This window comes from Myxocyprinus asiaticus, chromosome 37 (assembly GCF_019703515.2).
Source record: "Myxocyprinus asiaticus isolate MX2 ecotype Aquarium Trade chromosome 37, UBuf_Myxa_2, whole genome shotgun sequence".
NCBI classification, from domain to species: Eukaryota; Metazoa; Chordata; class Actinopteri; order Cypriniformes; family Catostomidae; genus Myxocyprinus; species Myxocyprinus asiaticus.
In genome coordinates, this window is record NC_059380.1 from 37,717,466 (window position 1) to 37,742,532 (window position 25,067).

The 25,067-nt window shown below is 37.9% G+C and overlaps 2 protein-coding genes across 8 annotated transcripts in view; one reads left to right on the plus strand and one right to left on the minus strand.

Moving 5' to 3' along the window:
* si:dkey-264d12.5 (cingulin) overlaps window positions 1-6,810 on the plus strand; it is a 24,025-nt gene extending 17,215 nt beyond the window's left edge. Inside the window, exons 14-18 of one of the 5 annotated variants that reach the window (XM_051675729.1) lie at window positions 1,262-1,377; window positions 4,400-4,541; window positions 4,632-4,768; window positions 5,157-5,274; window positions 5,445-6,810. In XM_051675729.1, coding sequence (XP_051531689.1) covers window positions 1,262-1,377; window positions 4,400-4,541; window positions 4,632-4,768; window positions 5,157-5,274; window positions 5,445-5,504 — 573 coding nt within the window. In that variant the 3' untranslated portion in view covers window positions 5,505-6,810. Of the gene's footprint in view, window positions 1-1,261; window positions 1,378-4,399; window positions 4,542-4,631; window positions 4,769-5,156 lie in introns of those variants that run through there. The other 4 variants (XM_051675730.1, XM_051675728.1, XM_051675731.1 and 1 more) reach the window with 4 other exon arrangements.
* On the minus strand, window positions 5,347-24,959 carry LOC127427880 (zinc finger protein 362-like). 3 transcript variants are annotated; one of them, XM_051675771.1, is made up of 10 exons: window positions 24,733-24,959; window positions 20,854-20,917; window positions 19,016-19,262; window positions 18,803-18,928; window positions 16,923-17,265; window positions 16,094-16,318; window positions 15,898-15,976; window positions 13,777-13,935; window positions 9,980-10,112; window positions 5,347-7,431 (listed from the first exon to the last, which is right to left on the minus strand). In XM_051675771.1, the coding sequence occupies exons 1-9, from the start codon at window positions 24,900-24,902 to the stop codon at window positions 9,996-9,998; spliced, it is 1,530 nt and encodes a 509-aa protein (XP_051531731.1). In that variant the 5' UTR covers window positions 24,903-24,959; the 3' UTR covers window positions 5,347-7,431; window positions 9,980-9,995. The 3 variants fall into 3 exon arrangements, with proteins under 3 accessions (XP_051531731.1, XP_051531730.1, XP_051531732.1); XM_051675770.1 differs by lacking the exon at window positions 5,347-7,431 and having other exon boundaries at window positions 7,857-10,112; window positions 24,733-24,956; XM_051675772.1 differs by lacking the exons at window positions 5,347-7,431; window positions 24,733-24,959 and adding an exon at window positions 24,006-24,390 and having other exon boundaries at window positions 7,857-10,112.
* Window positions 24,960-25,067: the final 108 nt, after the last annotated feature.

The following is a 25,067-nucleotide window of genomic DNA, read 5'->3' on the forward strand; positions in this document are numbered from 1 at the left end:
GAATATTATTTAGCATAGCGATCCTGAAAATGTTCTCTTAACAACTAATATTGCGTCACCTAGGCTATACCGTCAATTATTTGAACATTACGATCAATTATTGTGGACAGTATATTCAAGTTTTTTTTGGGGGGATTTTTCCCCTTTTTCTCCCAATTTGTAATGCCCAATTCCCAATGTGCTCTAAGTCCTCGTGGTCGCATAGTGATTCGCCTCAGTCCGGGTGGCGGAGGACGAATCCCAGTTGCCTCTGCGTCTGAGACAGTCAACCCGCACATCTTATCACGTGGCTTGTTGAGCGCGTTGCCACGGAGACAGCGCGTGTGGAGGCTTCACGCCATCCACCGCAGCAACCACGCTCAATTCACCATGTGCCCCATCGAGAACAAACCACATTATAGCGACCACGAGGAGGTTACCCCATGTGACTCTACCCTCCCTAGCAACCGGGCCAATTTGGTTGCTTACGAGACCTGGCTGGAGTCACTCAGCACGCCCTGGGATTCGAACTAGCGAACTCCAGGGGTGGTAGCCAGCGTATTTTACCACTGAGCTACCCAGGCCCCCGACAATATATACAAGCTAAAATAAAAGCATTTGTGGCATAATGTTGATGACCACAAAACAATTATTAGACTCTTCGCTCTTTTTCAGCAGTACACAAAAGGCTTGTTTTCAGCATCCATCACACTGACACGCAGACACACACACAGACAGCTTCGTGCATCTCTCTCCCTTGTCTGCCTATGTCTCCTCTCCTTAAATACTCCCGCCGCCCCTCACTGGAATGCGAGACCGGTGTGGCACACAGGTGGACCTCTTTCACCACTTATCTTCCCGGCCTCGCTCTGCCCAGACGCCGCTCAGACCCGCCCTGCCCGCCACAGTGCCTCACTGTAACCTTGATTTTTGCTTTAATTAAAGAAAAGGACGGATGAGTCAAAATTTATTTTTGTGGTAATCAACATTGTTCCACGAATGCTGTCGACAGAGCTTAACTTGTATTGATCCTGGAATATTCCTTTAAAGGACATTCAAACAATGCTACACAAAGACTTCTAGCATTATAATGGCATTCCATTAATGTTATTTTAAGAACATTTGTTCTTAAAAACAACCTTTGCATAACGTTAGTCAAAATGTATGAGTTTGGAACATTTCCTGTTAGGTGGGATTTAGCAATTACAAAGTTCATTAATGTATTAGTACTGACTCAGAAATAGTGTGTAGTTAGTAGAAATCATTTTGTTCCCTGTTTAAGCAGCTCCAAGAATATATTAATGACTTGGAGAGCAGACTGACCAGCAGTCAACAGGAGACTGAATCTCTCAGGACAGAACTTCAGCTCACCCTTGTTAGTGTGGATGCTGAGAGGAGGTAAGGAGTTCCCAAACTGCAACATTAAAGATGAATTTAAGAGCCTTGAGGTCAATGATGGAACTGCAGGCATCTGCCAAGCAAATAAATGTAAAATGCCAGTTTGTCAGATTGTGATAGATATCTCTATGGCAAATTAAGTTAAATGAAACAATTATATGCAATTAAAATTGTCAATATATAATGATTATATAATTATAAATAGTTATATTTAAATAAATATATTAAATATTATAAATATAATAATTAAGATAATTAAAATGCATTACATTACTGTGGCAGACGAGTAAGGCATTGATAAGACAATACAAGAAGTAGCTTAAGAAGGCAAGATATTGTTTATTTCCATATTACTGAACACAACAATCCATTTTGCAGTTAAATTTGTCAATCTGTTCGAGATCGATTTATTATAACATCAATCGCGTTATTGCAATTGCGTCCATGTACACGTGTCCGACAGACGTTTTAGAGTGTTTCACTTTGGTTGCATCGCGTCATAAACACAGCCTTTTTAGGTCGCTGTGTCAAGTTAAACGTACAGTGTATTCAAAAAGAAAGTATTCAGACCCCTTCATTTTTTTCCACATTTTGTTATGTTGCAGTCTTATGCTAAAATGCTTTAAATTATTATTATTTTTTCACATCAATCTACACTCCATACCCCATAATGACAAAGCAAAACCCAGATTTTTTATAATTTGCATATTTATTAAAAAGAAGAAACTGAAATATCACATTGACGTAAGTATTCAGACCCTTTGCTATGACACTTGAAATTTAGCTCAAGTGCATCCCATTTCTCTGGATCATCTTTGAGATGTTTCTACTATTTGATTGGAGTCCACCTGTGGCAAATTCAATTGATTGGACATGATTTGGAAAGGCACACACCTGTCTATATAAGGTCTCGCAGCTGAAAATGCATATCAGAGCAAAAACCAAGCCATGAGGTCAAAGGAACTGCCTGCAGAGCTCAGAGACAGGATTGTGTCGAGGCACAGATCTGGGAAAGGCTACAGAAAAATTTCGGCTGCATTGAAGGTTCCCAAGAGCACAGTGGCCTCCATAATTCTTAAATGGAAGTTTGGAACAACCAGGACTCTTCTTAGAGCTGGCCACCCGGCCAAACTGAGCAATCGGGGGAGAAGGGCCTTGGTAAGAGAGGTGACCAAGAACCTGATGGTCATTCTGGTTGAGCTCCAGAGATCATGTGTGGAGATGGGAGAAACTTGCAGAAGGACAACCATCACTGCAACACTCCACCGATCTGGGCTTTATGGCAGAGTGGCCTCTCCTCAGTGCAAGACACATGAAAGCCTGCTTGGAATTTGCAAAAAAGCACCTAAAGGACTCTCAGACTGTGAGAAACAAGATTCTCTTGTCTGATGAAACGAAGATTAAACTGTTTGGCCTCAATTCCAAGCGTCATGTCTGGAGGAAACCAGGCACCATTCATCACCTGTGCAATACCATCCCAACGTTGAAGCATGGTGGTGGTAGCATCATGCTGTGGGGATGTTTTTCAGTGGCAGGGACTGGGGGACTGGTCAGGGTTGAAGGAAAGCTGAATGCAGCAAAATACAGAGATATCCTTAATAAAAACCTGATCCAGAGCGCTCAGGACCTCAGACTGGGCTGAAGGTTCACCTTCCAACAGGACAATGACCCTAAGCCACAGCCAAGACAACGCAAGAGTGGCTTAGTGACAACTCTGTGAATGTCCTTGAGTGGCCCAGCCAGAGCCCGGACTTGAGCCCAATTGGACATCTCTGGAGAGACCTGAAAATGGCTGTCCACCGATGGTCCCCAACCAACCTGACAGAGCTTGAGAGGATCTGCAGAGAAGAATGGCAGAAAATCCCCAAATCCAGGTGTGCAAAGCTTGTCGCATCATACCCAAAAAGACTTGAGGCTGTAATTGGTGCCAAAGGTGCTTCAACTAAGAACTGAGTTAAGGGTCTGAATACTTATGTCAATGTAATATTTCAGTTTTTTCTTTTTAATAAAATTTATCAAAAAAATTAAGTTATCAAAAATCTGGTTTTTGCTTTGTCATTATATGGTAGGGAGTGCAGATTGATGTGAAAATAATAATAATTTAAAGCATTTTAGCATAAGGCTGCAAGATAACACAATGTGAAAAATTAAGTGGTCTGAATACTTTCTGAATGCATTGTAGTTTGAAATTTAGAAAAGCACGTTTTGAGATTCCTGCATTCAAAATTGCGCTCCATCCAGCTGTGTATGAATGCAAGAATGAGTCCTCATATTGTGCTGTCACTGGTATCAAGCAAGCATGAGTGTGGTTTGTTCTCTGTACAGCTGTGCGTTGCCTATACAGCTGGAGTTTTGCTTACTGCCCCCTGCTGAAAACAGGTGTTACTTCAAGCTTCAAAAGCTTTTTTTGCACTTCCATATTTATATAGTTAATTGCACTGAATTAACATGTTAAATCGACAGTCTTAATAAAACAAATTTTCTTTGATTTGTAAAAAAAAATCCCAGCAGATGTTTAACTGATTATGCTTAATAAGCCGAAACTGTGTGTGGTCATGTAAACGCAATTAACAGCATTCATTAATCGGTGTAAGGTCATAAACAGCGTAAGAATAAACCGATCGACACGGGTACATTTTTGCCTATTACGACAATTTCACGTAGCACGAGAACACCTTAACAGCTGTACTTACCGCCTTATCCATTGTGCACATGCATCTTCACAGTTTGACGTCAAAGGCAGAAAATAACATGATTATTTCAAATGTCATGTAAACACGGATTACTTGCTTTGTCAGATTTTTTAAATAAGCTTATTTTTGCGAGTAATCAGCGTATTAGTGTGCATGTACAGTAAACGTGCTCTGTGATAATGCTGAATTCATTATATTTACTGCAAGTATTACATTATTACAAATCAATAATTAAACAACTAAGTAAATAATTTTGGTAAAAGGGGTTTAGCTGACCAAAAAGGTTGGGAAGCCTTGTATCTTGACTATTTGCTCTGTTTTGTCTTCAGTAGATACAACAACAAACGAATCCGCTATAAAAATAAGCTGAGCCGTGCCAAAGGGGTGTACCTGAGGGAAATAGGGTGGCGCGATGAAAAAATAAAGGACTTGGAGAAAGAGATTTTCATTCTCAAGAAGCAGGAAGAGAAGGTACCATTTCAGACTGCGTAATGCAACAATTGAATGACAAAATTGAAAAGTAGTTGTTTGACTTAAATTATGATATCTGCATCTCATCAGAGGTCAAACATGATGGAGATAATTTCATCTGAAAATGAGACGCTGCTTCAGAAGACGAGAGATCTTTTTTCTCAACAGCACGATTTGGAAGAGGCGCAAAAAAATGCTTTAGATACAGTTTCCTCCATGCAGATGAGGTACTGTTGTGAGCTATGATTATGACAAACACACATGCATATAAATCTGTATAAGTATATGCCTATACGGTGGCCCCAAAAACAATTGGGGCAATTAAAATGTCTGAATGTCATTGCATAAGATATAAAATATTACAACCAAATGGCATCTGCGCTCAAATTCTGCTGGAGCTTTTCTCAAAACTAACTTCTGGAACAATTTTGCAATGACTTTTAACCCCTCAATTTACACATAGGTGTCTTAGCAGAGTATTTGACCTGCTTTGATATTTTGTTGTCTAACACAATGGCATGCAGACCTGTTTGAGTGTAGCTTAAAAGTGTCAATACTTTTTGGGCCCACATTACTGCATGAGTTGAAACTGCACTGAATGCTTCATTTCCCCAGGATACATTTGCTTGAAGAAGAAAATATTCATCTACAACGAACAACGGCACAAATGTCCGAGCGCATTGAATGCCTGGCAATACTGGCCGAGACGAACTGTGACAATTCTTCAAGTCCAGTAAAAACTACTTTGAGATTATATAAAAGCTGTTTGTTGCTCATTTTAGTTTATTTTCTGTAGTGTGTTGGTTTTTGCAATCTGTTGTGGTTGTTATTCTGATAGTTTAGGTTGTGTACGAGCAATCAGATTTCTAACACTATGTGACCTGTGTTCACATTTTCCTACAGGAAGTCTCTGCAGAGAGCCGCGTCATAGAGGGAGAAGACCAATCTACCCTGCCCACATAAACATCTTCAGATCTCTTTTCATTGTAAATAACTCCTAAAATTATTTTTGTACATTTTGTAAGTTATAAAACCTATTAATATTTCTAAATAATCATACAAATGATCTCAAGCTGTTTTTATTTTATGCAACAAAAACCTTCCATTCTTCTCATTTGATTCATGTAAGGGGTTCTGCAAAAAATTTCAGAGAAAAAGAGAAAAATGCTGACCTTTTTTTTTTTTTTACATTATTACCGTTTCATTCTGAAATCACGATTATTTTATTGTATTGACACCCATAGTAAGAAATAAAAACAGAAATAAAAATAAATTGGCATATCATTTAAAGGAATATTCTGGGTTCAATACAAGTTAAGCTCAATCGACAGCATTTGTGGCATAAAGTTGATTACAACAACAATTTATTTTGACTCGTCCCTCCTCTTTAATAAAAGCAAAAATCAAGGGGGTCTGGGTAGCTCAGTGGTAAAAGACGCTGGCTACCACCCCTGGAGTTTGCTAGTTCGCTAGAATCCCAGGGCGTGCTGAGTAACTCCAGCCAGGTCTCCTAAGCAACCAAATTGGTCCGGTTGCTAGGGAGGGTAGAGTCACATGGGGTAACCTCCTCGTGGTCGCGATAATGTGGTTCGTTCTCGGTGGAGCGCGTGGCGAGTTGGGGTGAGGCCTCCACGCGCGCTATGTCTCCGTGGCAACATGCTCAACAAGCAACGTGATAAGATGCGTGGGTTGATGGTCTCAGATGCGGAGGCAACTGGGATTCATCCTCCGCCATCCGGATTGAGGCGAATCACTACGTGACCACGAGGATTTAAAAGAGCACTGGGAATTGGGCATTCCAAATTGGGTGAAAAAGGTTCCAGTGAGTCACTTACAATGGAAGTGAATGGGGGCCAATTTTTGAACGTTAAAATACTCACTTTTTCCTAAAATAAGACAAACAATGTGTGTGTAAACATAATTTTAGTGATAAAATAGCTTATTAACCTTTTCTGTATAAAGTTATAGCCAATTTTACAACTTCTTTACCATGACGATGTAGTCAACAAATCCTAAAATTACTGTAAAAACTGATTTAAACAACTTTACAGCTCAAATAATACATGAGTTTTAACAGAATTCATGTGTGCTTTTATAAAATTATAAGTTTCACATTTCTGCCTTTAAACCCTCCAAGTATTAGCCCCATTCACTTCCATTTTAAGTGCCTCACTGTAACCTCCATTTTTGCTTTTTGCTTTTTTTTTTTTTAAAGGAGGGATGAGTCGAAATACGTTTTTTGTGGTAATCAACATTGTCACAAATGCTGTTGAATGAGCTTAACTTGTATTGAACCCAGAATATTCCTTGCTGAAACAAGTGTTGTAATTCACTATTCTCTGTAAAGCTGCTTTGAAAAATTTTTTGTTTTATTGTATACTTTAACAAATTTAATGATATAGCACTTTTTACAATAAATATAAATATTTAAAATGAAAGCATTTAATTAAATTGTTTTAATATTTTAATAACTTATTTTGGCTTTAGTACAATAACAATATAAAAGCTAATTATTTACATTTTGCAAACAAGAAGTCTTTAAAATTTCACATTGACTACTTTTCTCACACAGGGGGTTCCTCACAAGGGGATCATCAATTTTTGGGGTCCTTAGCATTAAAAAGTTTACAAACCCCTGATGTAAGATATCGAGTACACTGGCTCTCAACTGAATGTAAAATCTTTTGTAAAACGATTTACTTTTAAAATGTACAATTCAAGCATATTAAGTTTTGAAACAATTATTTCCTTTTTGTTTATTATTAAAAAGTGTTAAGCCAATTGAAACTGAGGTTAAAGGCTTACCTGAAAATATTTCTCAACATTGACATCCTGTTTGCTTGCTTTCAAGAAGAGCATAAATTCGATTAGACACCTTTTTTGCTGCTTGCTGTTAAATAAAAATAATAATAAATCAATTAATCAAACCACCTTTAATTATGAATGGCAAGTCTGAATGACATCATTTTACTTCAGTTTGTTAAAAATGATAATTCCCAAAAGACCGCTAACCATCAGGAATCCTAAACACTGCAAGTTGTTGTCCAGAAACTGTACAATAAAAATTTGTATACAATTTTCTGGATATTTTGACAGTATATATTTCAAAATGTTTAATTGTGTTATGAAAATGTTAATACAAAAAAAGTAATAGTAGTCATTATATAAAGTATTGCTATGTGTATTCATTTAAAGTGTGATATTTACATTTTACAAACAAAAACCAACATGTTAATTTTGCGTTATACACTGTTAAACAAATTGTAAAGAGTTGTAATCACTTATCAGGTGGCATTGAGCACATACACCAGTATAGACTTTTTTTAGTTATTTATTTGGTTACTTTTACAAAGTCCATTTTCTCTCCACATCTTGACTCTGCATGTATTAGCCAAGGCAAACCTTATAGAGTACCACAATTTAACAATTAAAAAGGTATATTTTATAATAACTAGACATTTAGTCATTTTATATAAACTGGTTAACACTTAAGAACTGTAAAGTTTATTTACAGCATGATCATGCTAGGAAATAAAATTACATAAAAGTACTGAGTACACAAGTAAACACCAATATGGTATAAAATATATAAAATGTGACGGTAAACAACTAGTGATAAAATGGTTAAGGCTTAAAATATGTAAAATTAACATGTTAGTCTTTAATATTTCAACATGATTATAAGTATAAACATGAATAATAAGCCAATGAGGTATTCTAGACATCAATACAGCTATACAAACCTCATGGGCAACTCTACATTGTAATCTGGCTTTTTTGTCCAATCTTGTTTGTAAAATTTAAAATGGCTTATGTGATTCCCACAACACCTGTCCAGAAAATGTCCTGGTCCTATTTTCCTCTAAAACCAAAAGAAGCAAATAAGAAATCATATTTTGTATTCAGAAAATGAAGCCTATTTTAGGGTCATAAAGATTTTTTGCATCGTGACTTTATTTTTCATGACAGTAACAGTGAAGAAAAACTATAAATATATTATTTCCATTGTAAAGTATTTATCATAGTAATGCTACCTCGGTAATGAGAATCATCATTGAAAACAAGGGGAACAGTAAAAGTAAAACATCCAAATGTGTTACGGTAATGAGAATTGGGGGGTAAAATGTGCAGAAAAAAGTGTCCAGAAAAAAGTCACAATGCAAAAAAAATCTTAATGGTCCTAAGTGTAGGCTTAATTTTCTTTATGCAAAATACATATTTATTATTATTATTATAAATTATATATATATATATATTTCACCCCAAAATGAAACTATTATTTTTATAAATCAAGATAAAGAAGCTTATTTTTAGGACCATTCATTTTGACCTTATTTTCATGACAATTTATTAATTAAAATAAGCTAATTAATTATTTAATTATTAATCAAATAATTGGATTAATAATAAAAAAAAAAAACAATAATAAAAAAATAAATCAGTACAACATATACTACCATGATTTATATACGTAGTAATTGAAATACAATGCAAAAATATTAATGGTCCTAAAAATAGTTGTAATTTTATGGAAAAGATAATTATACTTTTTTTTTTCTCTTGATTATGGGGTGAAACTTGACCTGTAACATAGTTCATAACTGTTTTTATGAGGTTTGCCCATCTAGCATTCATAACATAATACTGAGAATTCAAGTTCAGCCATTGAATGTTTTACTCTAAGAGACCAAATGTGGGAAACCGAATCTTATGCCATTTTCTTGTTCTGTTTTTGGCACCAGAGCACAACATTTGTAAAGCACTAAAAAATTAGTCTTGTAAAATCTTATTAAATGTGCTGATTTGTCTATAAAGTCCTCTGCAGTTCTTTTTTTTTTTTTATAACAGTCCTCTTAAAGTTAACTTTAATGCTAAAGCTATTTTTATTTCAATTTCCCTTAAGCAAAGAAATGTTTTAACGAATGAAAACAATTGTGATTGACATTTTCAAAACGAAAGACCATCGGTCTCCAAACCAACTTTGAGTTGCCCAAAAGAAGGGTATTTTTCCCAGACAGCATAGGAAAAAATGAGAGGTGGTACAGGACTTGGTCCAAGCTCAAAACATACAGTGTATGTGTTATGATTTTAGAATGCATAATACCTAAAGTCCCAATTGTTTAGCTGCCAAGAGCAATGCCTTTATTGTCATAACAGACCAGAAACATTTAAAGCCAAAATTGTGAGGCCTAAAAGTGCTGCGTAACCATCTTTGGATTCCCAAACATACCATCTTAACTCGACGAGTTCAAGAAGAGGAACATGTGTAATAGAACTTTCCTAAAAATCAACACTGCTGCTTTTTTGAGCCTCTATTCACACAGTCGAATACCTTATGGAATGTACTCAAAAGTAAAACTAACAAACAAACACTAAAAATGCCAACCACCAAGAACAGGCAATTTTGCTTTCTTATGCCAACATTGGGAAGGACTGACCGCAGGATCAGAGTGCTCAGATGAGGGAAATACGGATGGGGACGTTGGGCGATTCGGTCCTTTGCGGAGAGTGTTGACTGACCAGATGTTCTACCACGGTGTGTTTAGACATGTGTTTCATAAGGTAGGTCTCCTGTAAATGGACATGCATAGAAAAATATTTTAGAAACATTTTGATAATTCAAAGTGGAACACATTTGATTACACATTACTTTAAAAGTGTGTTAGGGTTAGGACAGTCTTATGTAGCCAGACTTTTGACCACAGCACAAAGTCTGCTCGTCGTTGCAGCTTATTCTGGCCAAGAACTGCCTACTTAGTCTGACTGATATGTAAAGCGACCAAATACAGTTGGTTTTATTTTTATGTGCGGTTAAGTGGCGGGTTTATCTGAAATATACCAAAATAGGGTTATTCCAAGTCAAATCAACCAAATTTTCGAAAATTCCCCAGCAGAAATAGTTGATTTTGTTAATATTTTCTCCGGAAAAAGGTAAACATAAATGATAATAAAAGCCAAAATATGAAATGCCATGGATCAATATTTATGGAGTAATCCATTATTTTGTGTAAGGGGTCCAAAAGACCATTTTCGTCTATAATTTTGGAGCAAAACTACAGGTCAAAGAAATGACCTTAGAAAGGGGGCTGTGTCATTTTAATTTTACACAGAGATAGGTAGGTATATTACTAAAATCAGTTGACTTCAGCACAGTTTGTTACATTATATGCCAATGGTGTGAGTCCAAAAATAGGGAAAAATACTTTTGTTGTTGTTTTTCCAAAGTTGAAGTGACTATAACTCTAGAACTATTAAAGGTATCTTAATATCCTCATAGATTTTAGTTCAGAATACACTTTAATTTTTGTATCTTAATCTTTAAGGTCCTATATGGTTCAGTCCCAGAGATATGGGGCTCTCGATGTGGCTCCATGCGTAAATTGTTACATTTCACACCAAATGTGGTCACGTGGTATGAAGTTAGCTTTTCTCGTCCAACAATGGTCTGAAGTAGAAATGATGTTGAAACTAGAACATGCCTTTCATCTTAATTTATGTTTTTCTTTCACCAGTAAAACATTTTGAGCCAGGGACCTCTGGTTGAGTTGACAAGGAATGACAGATTAGTAAAAAAACAAATACACAATGATGCAGCAGTCTCCATGATTTCAAAGTCTCCATGAAATGCAGAAAAAATAGCTTTCGGTCCTTGAAATGCAATACTCAAGTTCTGATTATTTAGCAAAAATTTCAGAAAACAATGCAGAATATACAGTTTTGCTTGTGGCTTTCTACTTGCAACTAAATGCCTCATAAGGAACCTGGCAAATGTTGACAAATGCAGTGATTAGTTCTTCTTCAAAATGGATCATTGTATTAACTGTAACCCTAAAAGCTGAAACGCAAGCACGCAAATGCAGACGCTTCTATCTACGCAAGCTTGATTTAATGCGTCGTTGCATTCTAAAATGTGTCAGACCACAATTCTTAACACAAGTACACGTTACATTATCAATGTTGCTGCAGGGGCAAGGGACAAGATACCCTTGCCGATTAAGAAAGGTGGAGGGGTAACAATCATACCGAATCAATGCAACTCTCTCTCTGATTTCCTGTCACGTAGAGCATGCCGAAAAACAACAACAGGAGTACCGCGTGAGCATAAATAACTGTAAAAGAGTGACGCTTGCCATAGAATGAGTATTTACATATGCAGTTTTCATTGAGTGAAGAAATGATGTTAAATAAAAACAGACTATTGTGCCTCCACTTTCTGATTTCATTAATCATTTAATGTAGGAGAAAAAACGCTTAGTGACAGAATCACTTTTTTACATATGATGATATGCAGCTGAGTGTGATCACAGATGAAAAAGTTCAGATTAGCTTGATGCCTTTTGTCAGTTCTTCATTAAAAGAAGCAGCTCATTGGTCACTTGAACAGAACACAAGAGCCTGCCACGGCGACAGAACTTTTTTTTTTTCAAGCAAGCCTGATGTGCTTTTTCAGTTTTTGAAGCCATTGACTCAGCAGAGAGTCCTGACAGTCAAGGGATTAATGACCTACCCCTGCACTCTCCATCTCTCACCCACTGGCTGGCTATTATGTACATGAAGCTCATACTGGAAAAAACGTTTAGTGTCGCACTGACTCAAGTCAACTACTGTAATGGCAGAGCAAAAGTTTGAAGAGAATATTGCTGAACAAGTACATTTAAGTCAATATACACTGATCAGCCACAACATTACAACCACTGACAGGTAAGTGAATAATATTCATTATCTCATTACAATGGCACCTGTCAAGGGGTGGGATATATTAGGCAGCAACTGAACAGTCAGTTCTTGAATTTCATGTGTTGTAAGCAGGAAAAATGGGCAAGCGTAAGGATCTGAGCGAATCTAAAAGGGCCAAATTGTGATGGCTAGATGACTGGGTCAGAGCATCTCCAAAACGGCAGGTCTTGTGGGGTGTTCCCGGTATGCAGTGGTTAGTACCTACCAAAAGTGGTCCAAGGAAGGACAACCGGTGAACCGGCGACAGGGTCATGGGCGCCCAAGGCTCATTGATGCGCGTGGGGAGTGAAGGCTAGCCCGTCTGGTCCGGTCCCACAGAAGAGCTACTGTAGCACAAATAACTGAAAAACGTAATGCTGGCCATGATAGAAAGCTGTCAAAACACACAGTACATTGCAGCTTGCTGTGTATGTGGCTGCATATCCGCAGACCGGTCAGAGTGCCCATGCTGACCCCTGTCCACCGCCGAAAGCACCTACAATGGGCATGTGAGCATCAGAACTGGACCATGGAGCAGTGGAAAAAGGTGGCCTGGTCTGAAGAATCACGTTTTCTTTTAGATCATGTGGATGGCCGGTTGCGTGTGTGTCCTTTACCTGAGGAAGAGATGGCAGCAGGATGCACTATGGGAAGAAGGCAGGCCGGCGGAGGCAGTGTGATGCTCTGGGCAATGTTCTACTGGGAAACCTTGGGTCCTGGCATTCATGTGAATGTTACTTTGACATGTACCACCTACCTAAAGATTGTGCAGACCACATACACCCCTTCACGGCAATGGTATTCCCTGATGGCAGTGGCCTCTTTCAACAGGATAATGCGCCCTGCCACACAGCAAAAATTGTTCAGGAATGGTTTGAGGAACATGACAAAGAGTTCAAGGTGTTGACTTGGCCTCCAAATTCCCCAGATCTCAATCCGATTGAGCATCTATGGGATGTGCTGGACTAACAAGTCTGATCCATGGAGGCCCCACCTCACAACTTACAGGACTTAAAAGATCTGCTGCTAACGTCTTTGTGCCAGATACCACAGGACACCTTCAGAGGTCTTGTGGAGTCCATGCCTTGATGGGTCAGAGCTGTTTTGGCAGCACGAGGGGGACTTGCAAGATATTAGGCAGGTGCTTTTAATGTTGTGGCTGATCGGTGTATATATAGCAGATCTGCGGATTGAGATAGCAACTTACCTGAATGATAACGCATCGGCACAGACTTTTAAAGGTAACTCTATCTCCCCCTTTTGTACTGAGGTTTGTTACCGCCACAGTAATGCTTGCATCAGCGTACTTGCATAGAGTATGTTTCTGGCCCAACTCTAACCCTACTTCATTAAAATGTCCCTGTTATAGGGTCCCATGTGTGTTGAAAAACCTACTTTCATGTGAAATCAACTCTTCATTAAATCTTAACATACTTTACCAATACTGAAGTATGTTTGGAACCCCATTTCCCCTTCCTGGGGTCATGAGTTTAGTCTCTAAAAATCTGATTGTACTTACTGAGGTGTAGGCTCTACCACACATGCTGCAGCAAAAAGCCTTGGCGTTTTTGATTGCGTGAGCAGACAAGTGGATTTGGAGGGAGGCAGAATCAGAGTAAGCGCGGTAACAGTTGGAGCACTTGTAAGGCTTGTCTTTATTGTGTGATCTCTGATGAGACTGTGGAAAAGGAAAAACAGAGGTCTCATTATACAGTACATCAATAAACATTCACATACAGAATCACAACGGGGACTGATTAACTGGTTTATAATGAATCTTAACCATAAATCTTGTCGGCAGATGAGGCAACTACCCGGGAATGTGGCCTGATGAGGCCTTGCTATGATAAAAAAATATATATTTTTAAAACAAAATCTATTTGACACCCAGTCTGATGTAGATATGATCTATATCAGCTGTCATCAATTAACCATTGTTACATCCGGACCAAGAGACGTCATGATAAAGGTTGCCCCATCTCACTGTTTCTACACGAAGTTGGAGCTATGGAGCTGTGTACACCGCAAGTGCTCCGGGGTGTAGATAGCACTGATCTTTCAGCGCTATATCCTTGAATATTTTTCTCTAGCACCGAACACCCTTCATTAATGCCCCTTCATGCTCCGCACGTGTTGCCTCTCTCCCCCGGCCCACAACATGAGGCACGGCATAGTAAAGCTGCAGATGCAGTTATTTTAACGTCAGTAGATCATAGCAGAGAAATACAGTGAGCAACAATTTAGATGGATACTGGCATCTTTTGTGACCTAAGCAAGGTTTGTGACAGGACAATTTATCGTGGTCCCAGAGCGCCTTTAGACTAGAAATGATTTTTTTTTTTGGTCTAAAATGAGCTTTATTAAATCAACGCATTTCAAGCCAGAACAGAACTTTTTGTTTACATTGTGTGAAAATGAATCAGAGATATCATCTCTGGGATATATGGCAAGAAAGATAACCAAAACTTTGAAATTACGAGTTCTCTGCTTATAATGAAAAACATTTCCATTATTTGACAGTCATCCCATTTATACTTAACTATAGCAAACAGTATGTTTAAACTGCGCTATTTAGATGTATATTGTTTGTTTGTTTTTGGTATATTTTCATTTGAATGAAAATATAAAAATGGTTCATTAAGACTTTTACATTTTCTCTCAGGAGTTACCCCTGAACCCCCATACTGTATAAATGGTAGAAGATCCCCCATAGACCACTACTTTGGTTGTCTTTGGGCCACAATGTCCTCAATCTTGCCCACTTTTCTCCCTAATATGGAATGCCCAATTCCCACTACTTAGTAGGTCCGCGTGGTGGCGCGGTTACTCACCTCAATCCGGGTGGTGGAGGACAAGTCTCAGTTGCCTCCACCTCTGAGACCGTCAATCCGTACATCTTATCACGTAGCTCGCTGTGCATGACACCGCGGAGACTCACAACATGTGGAGGCTCATGCTACTCTCCGCGATCCACGCACAACTTATCATGCGCCCCATTGAGAGCGAGAACCACTAATCGCGACCACGAGGAGGTTACCCCATGTGACTCTACCCTCCCTCGCAACCAGGCCAATTTGGTTGCTTAGGAGACCTGGCTGGAGTCACTCAGCACGCCCTGGATTCGAACTCGCAACTCCAGGGGTGATAGTCAGCGTCAATACTCGCTGAGTTACCCAGGCCCCCTCTTGCCCAGTTCTTAAGAGACTTTTTGACTGTTGATTTATGATTTATTATTTTGTCTCATTTTACAAAGTACTATTGCAGCCAACTTGGGAATTTGTAATAACTATTCCAAAAAATTTGCATTTTTTATACATTGTCATTAGTCAGAATGGCTACGAAATGACACTTTGGTGGGATGGAAATGTCGAGACCAGACCTCTTGGAAATGTAACTGAATACCCCTGATCTATATAGATTAAAAATGCAACTAATTTTTGTAGAAAATGCTATAAATATTATTTTTATAAATGACTGAAATTGACATGGACACAAAGACTACAGTTTTAAACTGGTTCAAATAGATTTCCCATTTTTATCATCTCAGACTCTTATTTGTCAAAGACAATGTTTGACAAAGACAATGCAAAACTCCTACAAAAAAAAAAAAAGAGAAAAAAGAGCTATTTTGAGGTCTTACTTGCAAATTTGAGAGTTGCGTGAAGGCCTTTTCACAGCCTGGTTGAAGACATTTATATGGCCGATCACCTGTATGGATTCTGTAAAGTAGGAAAAAAGAATAGTTCATCTGCTATCCTGCATTACCATCACAACTAACTGCAGAGGAGAGCTTACATCGAGAGCTGGAACCATGAAAACTCAAATTCAAGAACTACCTGGTGTGCTGCTGTAAGTGGGAAAGCTGGCGGAAGGAATTCTCGCAGTAGGAGCAGTGATACGGCTTCACCCCCAGGTGAATGCGCAGGTGCTGGGACAGGTAGGATGCGTTGGCGAAGGACTTGGTACAGTGAGGACACTTATGTGGCTTTGCTTCTGTGTGGGACTTGGAGTGGATCTGCATGTCCGACTTGGAGAAGAACGTCAATGGACACACTTTACACCTGTAAGAAGAAATGCAATTTAATCACTGTTGATAACATAAGAATAACTGCATTGAATAGCCATTTATTATTTTTTTTAATTAATCTCACAAAGCTATCATATGTCTTCAGAAAACATGGAATGTAGTGCACGACACAAATGGACTTTAAATGACTTTTATTGTGCTTTTTTGGAGTTCTACAGCCCCAGTCGCCATACATTCAATTTACTAAATGTCTCCTTTTGCATTCCATGGTATAAAAAATAATATAGATTTGGAACTACATGAGGGTAAGTAAAAGATGAAATAATTTTTATTTCGGGGTAAACTATTACGTTAAACAGTAAACATTCCAAGTTATGAATTTAATTAATGTATATATTAATTTAAATGTTAAGGCAAAGTCACACGACTTTTATGATGCGCATTCAGTAAATGTGATTCCATCATAGTTTTTGTGCATGTCTACTTATTGAATAAAACATGTATCCACCTCAAGTGAGCATATAAGGTTATTTGCATCTTGGTGTTTCCATCCAGCCTCTTTCATACAATACCATAAAATTCCCCCAAAAATAAGTGGATGGAAACCCAGCTCATCACGGAATGCACCTGTTATCTACCTGTAGGTTTTGCCCTCTTTGGCAGTGATGCTAACAGGTGATTGGTCAGCTCCAGAGGCCAGGATTGGGTATGGAACTACTAAGAGAGGACCAGAGGGGTTCTCGGCTTTGATCTTTTTGCGACCTCGTCCTATGCTTTTCGGAGGTGGACCTAGAAGTCCAGCCAATCCTCCGCTGTTTTTGAAAGCCTCCATCCCGGGCATGCCGGACAGTCCTGAGATGAGGTTTGGGGATGGAGCGCCGCCATGGCGGGTTTGACTGCTGGTGGTTGGAGTGGTTGGGGTTGTTGGTGTTGCGGACTCTGTGTTGTGGTTGGCAGTTCGTGATGAATTCAGTGACAGTCCTGAAAATGAATGTTGTATATAAACATTAAATAGTCACATGAATGGCAAGCTTGGCGATCATACTGGAATGCTATTAAACTGTTAGATACTATTATATCAACAATGTTGAAATAACTGTATACAGCACTAATCTTGTCAACGAAATTACTGACTAAACTTTTTGTCGACTAAGGGTTTTTTGATGTTGATAAATCTAGGCTAAAGTATATTTCGGTTGTCCTTGTTGCTGATCGCTCCGCGCACAATATGCTTGACGCAAGTTTCGTAATCAGCGCAGTCCACGTCCACGCACATCACTGGCGCATGCCTGCTGTTGACTGTACTAAAAGAGTATCGCAAAGCAGTCGTAGTGCGCATGCGCCGAACACGTTCTTATTCACTCACTGTCAGAAGAGTATACTTTGAAAGGCAATGCGGTCGACCGGGTGCGATCCGATCTGGAACGCAGTGGTTAAATCCATATCTTCAGATGCGATATGATGGATGTGGGTGAGAAACAGATCAACATTGAATTCTTTTTTTACTATCAATCTCCACCACCTACTGGTCAGGCTGGTCAAAGGCGGTGATTTAGAGTAAAAAAGGAATTAAATATTGATCTGTTTCTCACCCATACCCATCATATCGCTTCAGAAGACATGGATTAAACCACTGGATTACTTTTATGCTGCCTTTATTTGCTTCTTGAAGATTCAGAGTTTTGGTCACCATTCACTTGGATCGTATGGACCTACAGAGCTGAAATATTCTTCTAAAAATCTTTGTTTGTGTTCTGCAGAAGAAACTCGTATACATCTGGGATGGCATGAGGGTGAGTAAATGATGAGAATTTTCATTTTTGGGTGAACTATCGCTTTAATCGATTGTATATGCAAAATAACATTGACTGATGGTTTATGCCATCAGTCAATGTTAATTCAACATCTTTAATAGCAACATTTCTGGAGAAGAATGACACTACCCATGATCCTGATGGGAAAGCTCCAACAATCAGAGAATCGCAGCAAACAAGGCATGCCAAGAGAGCTTTGCAGCGAACACCTACTTCTATAACGCACTGTGAATGACGCAATCAAGACACGACTTATATATTTGTATATATCTGAGTATTTTGCAATTAAAATATATTGTTTCGTTCCTTATAATCAACAACTTCAAATCAATAGTTTTGTATTCTTCCATCGTTTCTAATTCAGTTACGTCATTCGCAATGCTTCATGGGATGGTAGTTCATTCCCTCATTAAAGACATTAAGCACACAGTAATGTACTTTTTGTCCAATTTTCAGTTTGTGATGTTATGATTCTCCTCGGAGCTGGTTGGTTTGATTCACTGCTTAGAAACCTTTTATGAAGAACTTTATGAAATCCCTATAGAAAAATGAATGGGAAAAATACTTCCGGAACCAAGACGGCTGAAAAGTGAGCCGATACTGTTGCGATCCACTCACCAGTGTTCACAGTGCACGTTAATTTGAGAAGAGAAAAAACAAACAAACAAAAAAAAAACAAAAAAAAAAAAACATCTGTATCTTACCTGACAGATGATTTGCTCTGGAAGGCTGGTCTATGATTTGGCGCAAATGCCAGTCTTCCCATATTCCCCTTGCTTTAATGGCCGCCTTATCGTCCAGATTTAAGTTTACGTCACCAAGAATACGACCTGCCCAGATTGTATGTACAATTAGCATTATGTAAGCAGCATATAATGTGTCTCAGTTGGACCCTATATTTCTACAGGGAAATATACCTGCTACCGTGCTTGAGGCGGGTCGTGCATGTAGGGCAATGTCTGGCTGTGAGGTGCTGTGAGCATGGAGCCCTGGCATCTGTTGAAGCTTGGGCGTTGATATATTGTGTTGCCCGCCTTCTGTGGGTGTGGGCGGCACCAGCAGGGGCTGCTGGGAAGGGACAGAAGTGGGCGGCAAGTGTGGAGGTCTGATTTTCTCCGCCATCAGCTGCTCTTTGATCTTATTGATCAATACGAGGTTATCCAACTGGGAAGAACAGGAAACCGTTCAAAGTGAACAATTATAAAATTGTATCTATTTCAACCACAAATTGTTTTAATTTTAATCGCAAAATGCAGTGGCACTTTTGCAAACCCTTGGATTTGCACTGTTTTCTGACGCAACGCAAATTTTAGTGTGTAAGCACCCTTATCTGTGACTTACGACAAATATGAAACAATAATGATGCTAAGGGCTGGTTTCTCAGACAAAGAAATGTTCCATGTTCAATACAATTAGGGTCAATCCCACAGCATTTGTGTGCATGATGTTGATTTCCACAAAAAATATTGAATCATCCTTTGTTTATAAAAAAAATGTAAAAGGCATACATTTTGGTTATGATAAGTCACTTACAATGGAAGTGAATGAGGCCAGTGTATAAAAGCTAAATTACACACTGTTTCAAAATTAAAGCCACAAAACCTAAACATATTACATGTTTATAAGATTTTAATGACATTTATTGTCATTAGAGCAGTTACCAGATTACCGGGTTTACCAGCGTCATGATAATGAAGTGTTATATTTTACATTGATACAATTCTTAAAGGGATAGTTCACCCAAAAATGAAAAATCTCTCATCATTTACTTACCCTCATGCCATCTCAGATGTGTATGACTTTCTTTCTTCAGCAAAATGCAAAGATTTTTAGAAGAACATCTCAGCTCTGTAGGTCCATAGAGTGCAAGTGAATGGTGATCAGACCTTTGTAGCTCCAAAAATCACATAAAGGAAATATAAAAGTAATCCATAAGACTCCAGTGGTTAAATCCATGCCTTCTGAAGTGATATAATAGGTGTGGGTGACATGTGGTGCCTGTTTAGTTTTGCTTTCACATCTGAAAGTGAAAGTTGAAGTGTAGATTTAGAGTAAAAAAAAAAAAAAGGACTTATTTATTGTTCTGTTTCTCATCCACACCTATTATATTGCTTCTGAAGATGTGAATTTAAACACTGTAAAACACTGAGTCTTATGGATTACTTTTTTATTACCATTGTGATTTGTGGAGCTTCAAAGGTCTGATCACCATTCACTTGCATTCTATGGACATACAGAGCTAAGATATTCTTCTAAAAATCTTTGTTTTTGTTCTGCTGAAGAAAGTCATACACATCTTGGATGGCATGAGGGTCAATGATGAGAGAATTTTCATTTTTGGGTGAACTATCCCTTTAAGCAATTTTATTACATTAAAATCATGTTCACACATATAATGTTTGTCTTGTGGATCTACTTTTGATCTTTTGTGTTTTATGTTTGTGGACTGGCTGCATTCACTTCCACTGTAAGTTCCTCACTGCAACCTCGATTTTTGCTTTTTTAAATAAACAAGATATGAGTTGAAATAATTTTTTGTGGTAGTCAACATTGTCACAAATGCTGTTGACTGAGCCCGATTTGTATTATAAACCCCAAACACTCCTTTAAGCATTGTCATGAACTGAATTAAATTGATGATGTTAGAATGCAAAGTCTTTTTAGTAAAAAAAAAAACAAACAAAAAACAAAACAGTATAAATTATATCTGTCCATTTAAATCCAGCCCAATGATTGTGTGTTGGTTGGTCCTTACCTGACCAGGAATAGAGGGTGGAGGAGGCCAGAAGTATGGATTATTAAATCGAGGTTCTGCCATACTGAAACACAAACAGTCACGTTTAATTAAACACAGTTTACTTACAATTCACTCATTGCTGACAGACTCTTACAGCATCTAGTTAATCTTTGGATGACATTCTACTAAATGCATCCACTTGGCTTGCAAATTCAATTTGAATTTTTTAATTTCAGACAATGGCAATAAGTAAACAAGCCAGACAGATGGGATTTTGCATTTTGGGTGGAAAATGATGCAGCAGAATGCTATCAAAGACAAATTTGTAGGTCACAGTGCTTGGCTAGGGCAAAGACAGCCACAGTCAGATCTATGGTTATAGCCTTTGAAATCACAGTATGGCCGTGGGGGCATTCACAAAAAAATACAAAAAGGGAACATTTCTCATTGAAGGCTCCCAGCTCAATTATTTATTTATTAGCAATGCAGATTTAAAGGAAAAGTTCACACCCAATAATGAAAATGCTCTCATCATTTACTCATCATAATGCCATTTCAGATGTGTATGACTTTCTTCTACTAACACAAAGATTTTTAGAAGAATATCCCAGCTCTGTAGGTCCATACAATGCAAGTGAATAGTGACCAAAACTTTGAAGCTCCAAAAAGCACATAAAATATAGCACAAAAGTAATCCAGTGGTTTAATCCATGTCTTCTGAAGCGATCCAACCTTTTTGGGTGAGACCATATTTACTATAAAACAGTCTCCCTGGCTCTCATGATTTCAAGCTCGATTTAACTTCCTAGCCCCATCAAGCGCTCTGCACATGCGTCAAGCACTAGGAAGTGTAATCGAGCTTGAGATCATGATCATGCCTAGAGACTGCAATGGCAAGATGTACAGTGAAAAGGAGTTATATTTTGGTCTGTTCTCACCCAAAACTGATTAGATCACTTCAGAAGACATGGATTAAACCACTGGAGTTGTATGGATTACTTTTTTGCTTCTATTATGTGCTGTTTGGAGCTGCAAAGTTTTGGTCAACATTCACTTGCATTGCGTGGACCTACAGAGTTGAAATATTCGTCTAAAAATCTTTGTTTGTGTTCTGTAGAAGAAAGGAAGTCGTATACATCTTGGATGGCATGAGAATACAATCGTATTGTAGTTGGTTAAAGTACACATGAAATGATATTTGCAAACCCATTTACTTCTGTAAAGCGACATATTTCCAAGTGAAACTATTTAACAAGAAAAAAACGGACCAAACTTGATTTCATCAATCAGAAATTGATTGGATTGTGAACAGTGGTCTATATATGAAAGGTGGTTGGATGTGAGTGGCTGAAAATTAAAAAGTCATATCAAAGGTGAAGCGTGTTATTACATTTTGATGAAAGATTAAATACAGATAAAAACCAAAATCATTTATTTGGAATGAAGTGCACAATAAAACCAGACATTTAAGAATGTATATAGGGTCAATTTTGATTTCATGTTGACTTTACATGATGTGTAATCCAGAGTAAATCAAGCAGAGACCTGATTTCATGTACTAGAATCATTGTAATTCTTCACAAGTTTTTGCTGTTATATTTATTAGATTTATTAATTGCAAACTGTGCCTTAAAATGCATTGGCACATTATTTGGCAAGCATTACCAATGACACAGTGACAGAAATATGCCACAAAACAAAACACAACATAGTGTCAACAGAACAAAGGTGCTGTAAACTCACATTGTTTGTTCACATACAGTTCATACACCTATAGATTACTCAGTAATGCCAGATTCAACAACGTGGTCGTTGGGAAAATCAAACAAGCCATTTCTTAAGGTGAGACACTTTGCATATCAGACACACAAAAATACATTATTATAAGTAAATCTGCTAAGCTTTAATAAACAGAGTCATGTGATTCTTGAGCAGGTATGTTGGTCTTATCTCAAAAGCATGTTACTGTATGTTGTAACCGATTTGAAGATTTGAAACGACACAAGTGTGAATAAAAGATGACCGTATTTCCTTTTTTGGGTGCACTATTCTTTTTCAAATTGGTCGATTCTGATGAAAAAGTGAAAACTCTACCCCCAAAGTTTGAGCAGGAAGTGAAACAGACACCCTTTCAGCATCATTAAGGAAATATTCTGCAGGGTCGCACTCATATATTTGGATGTATTGCTTTTTATTATTTTTGGCTCCAGGAAATGAATTTCACTGCAAGGCCCCTTAGTCAAACAGTCTCAAGACCACATATGAGCAGTGCCAAAACATTCACAGCGCAGTTTCACAGACGTAATGTATGAAAATGATATGTCTAAAATAATCACGCTGTGTGGAAAGATTTCTAAAGGTTCAAAGTGCTCAACAGGCAGGTGAACAATAAAAGGTTTGATGGGTGAACTTGATTGCTCCTATTTTTTTGGTTTGTTTTTTAATACAACTAAGTCAAGCCATTCTTTCCCTCTGTGCTATGGTAAAGTGATGGTATTACCATGGTACAGAATGACTACTTTATTCATTAACCATATACTGTCCATGGTTTTCTAAAGTATTTCAAAGGATACTATGGCACTACCATTGGTACATGTCATAAAAATATGTTATTGCCATTGTACCAAACCATAAATCATGGTAATACCAGGGTAATTGTCTAGCCTGCAGGGCTGTATGAATACTAGCTTTAAAGCATTATAATTCTGATTTTTTTCAGATGTAAAATAACTCAAATCAACAAAGCCAAGTATATAAAATTATTATGCGAGGATTTTAATAATCTTGGTAATTTCAACTCAATAACTAATAGCATTCCACGTTGTATGTCCAACTAATAAAACTTAGTGAACAGCTACATATTTGAAATTGTTAACAAATAGTATTAACATTTGTTTATACTACCTACATTTTACATTGAATAATTTAGCTGCACTAGTTACAAACTAGTAATATAAACAACTTGTAATGCATCCGATTTATGCAGTTTTTTTTAATGATAGTTGTCATTAATGCATTTTTAGTTTACCTCTATCTAACAGGCTGACAAAACAATTCTATTCGCAGATTAAATGATCGAACATTTTAAAACATCGTGTACGTATCAAATCATGTTTTCTCAGCGGCTGACATGTTCCACAGTCTTTCAGATAAACTGAGATCAAACTTACTTTAACTTTTCTTTTATTCTATCGGCATCCTTGAAATCATTCCCAATGAAAAAGACGTCGTCTTTGATCAAAATCAAATTAAAACGCTTTGCAAAAGAACGCGAACGTTCGCATTTCGTGGCTTATGAAAGTCCAGTGCCCTGGCGTCTGCCTCTCCCACATTCTCAGACAGTTTTATTAAACATTTCAGACAAAAGGAAAACAAAAATGGCAGCCTGTCTTATTTTTATAAGGACAGGGCGCCATATTCTGCAGATCCCAAAATTTTAGCGACAAAAAAAATGAAGCGGTTTATTTCCGATCAAAGGCGCGACGTGTAAAATGCTGCATTATTTGCATTAAGTGAGCGAATGATTGTTTACTTAGATCTGCAGGTTTGAATAGCCCGGCTAGAGGAGAAAAAAAAAAAAAAACGACAGAGAGAGAAAAAAAACGAGAGACTTCCTACAACAATCATGGCGTGCTACATTGCGATGGAACAAATCACGCATATGGCAACCGACTCGCATCCCTCTCGCACTAAAATGTAACATTTGTATTATGACGCAATGATGCAAACGCGGGCAGATGCAACATTGTCGCGACACGAGTGCGCTTTTGATTTTTTCTTTTATTTGAACTTTTTGCCCACTCGAATGACTGCCAACTGCTGCCGCTAAATGCAAAGGATGCAAATGTCAAAAAATGTTGTGCGATAGTAAATAGGAAAACAGAGTAATAAACATACCTTGCACACCTCGACAGTGGATTTATAAGATTTATTGAAAGGTTAAGATGTTCTTTCGGCTTTGCCTTCACAGAGAGTTCAGACCTTCCGGGTCGCCTACCGTTCACTTCTGGGTGCTGCAGGCAGAATGTTAAAATAGCGACACCATATATGATCTGCCTCTGAAACATAAAGCAGTAGCTTGTGCAATGACATTAGAAGCCAGAAAGATTTATTTTATGTCTGTGTTGTGTGCCCTAAAAAGGCAGAGAAGTGATTTCTGCAATGTGGCTTTCAAAGACATGTAAATATGGATTCACTCATAGATGGCAATAAAGAACATTTAATATACACCG

Excerpts from the sequence above, each read along its gene's own strand:
- LOC127427880 (XM_051675771.1), bottom strand. The coding sequence starts at position 24,902 with ATGTTTCAGAGGCAGATCATATATGGTGTCGCTATTTTAACATTCTGC. Across the intron at positions 18,929-19,015 it reads CGCCTCAAGCACGGTAGCAG|GTCGTATTCTTGGTGACGTA; the intron begins GTATATTTCCCT and ends CAATCTGGGCAG. Across the intron at positions 10,113-13,776 it reads GTGGTAGAGCCTACACCTCA|GAGACCTACCTTATGAAACA; the intron begins GTAAGTACAATC and ends GTCCATTTACAG.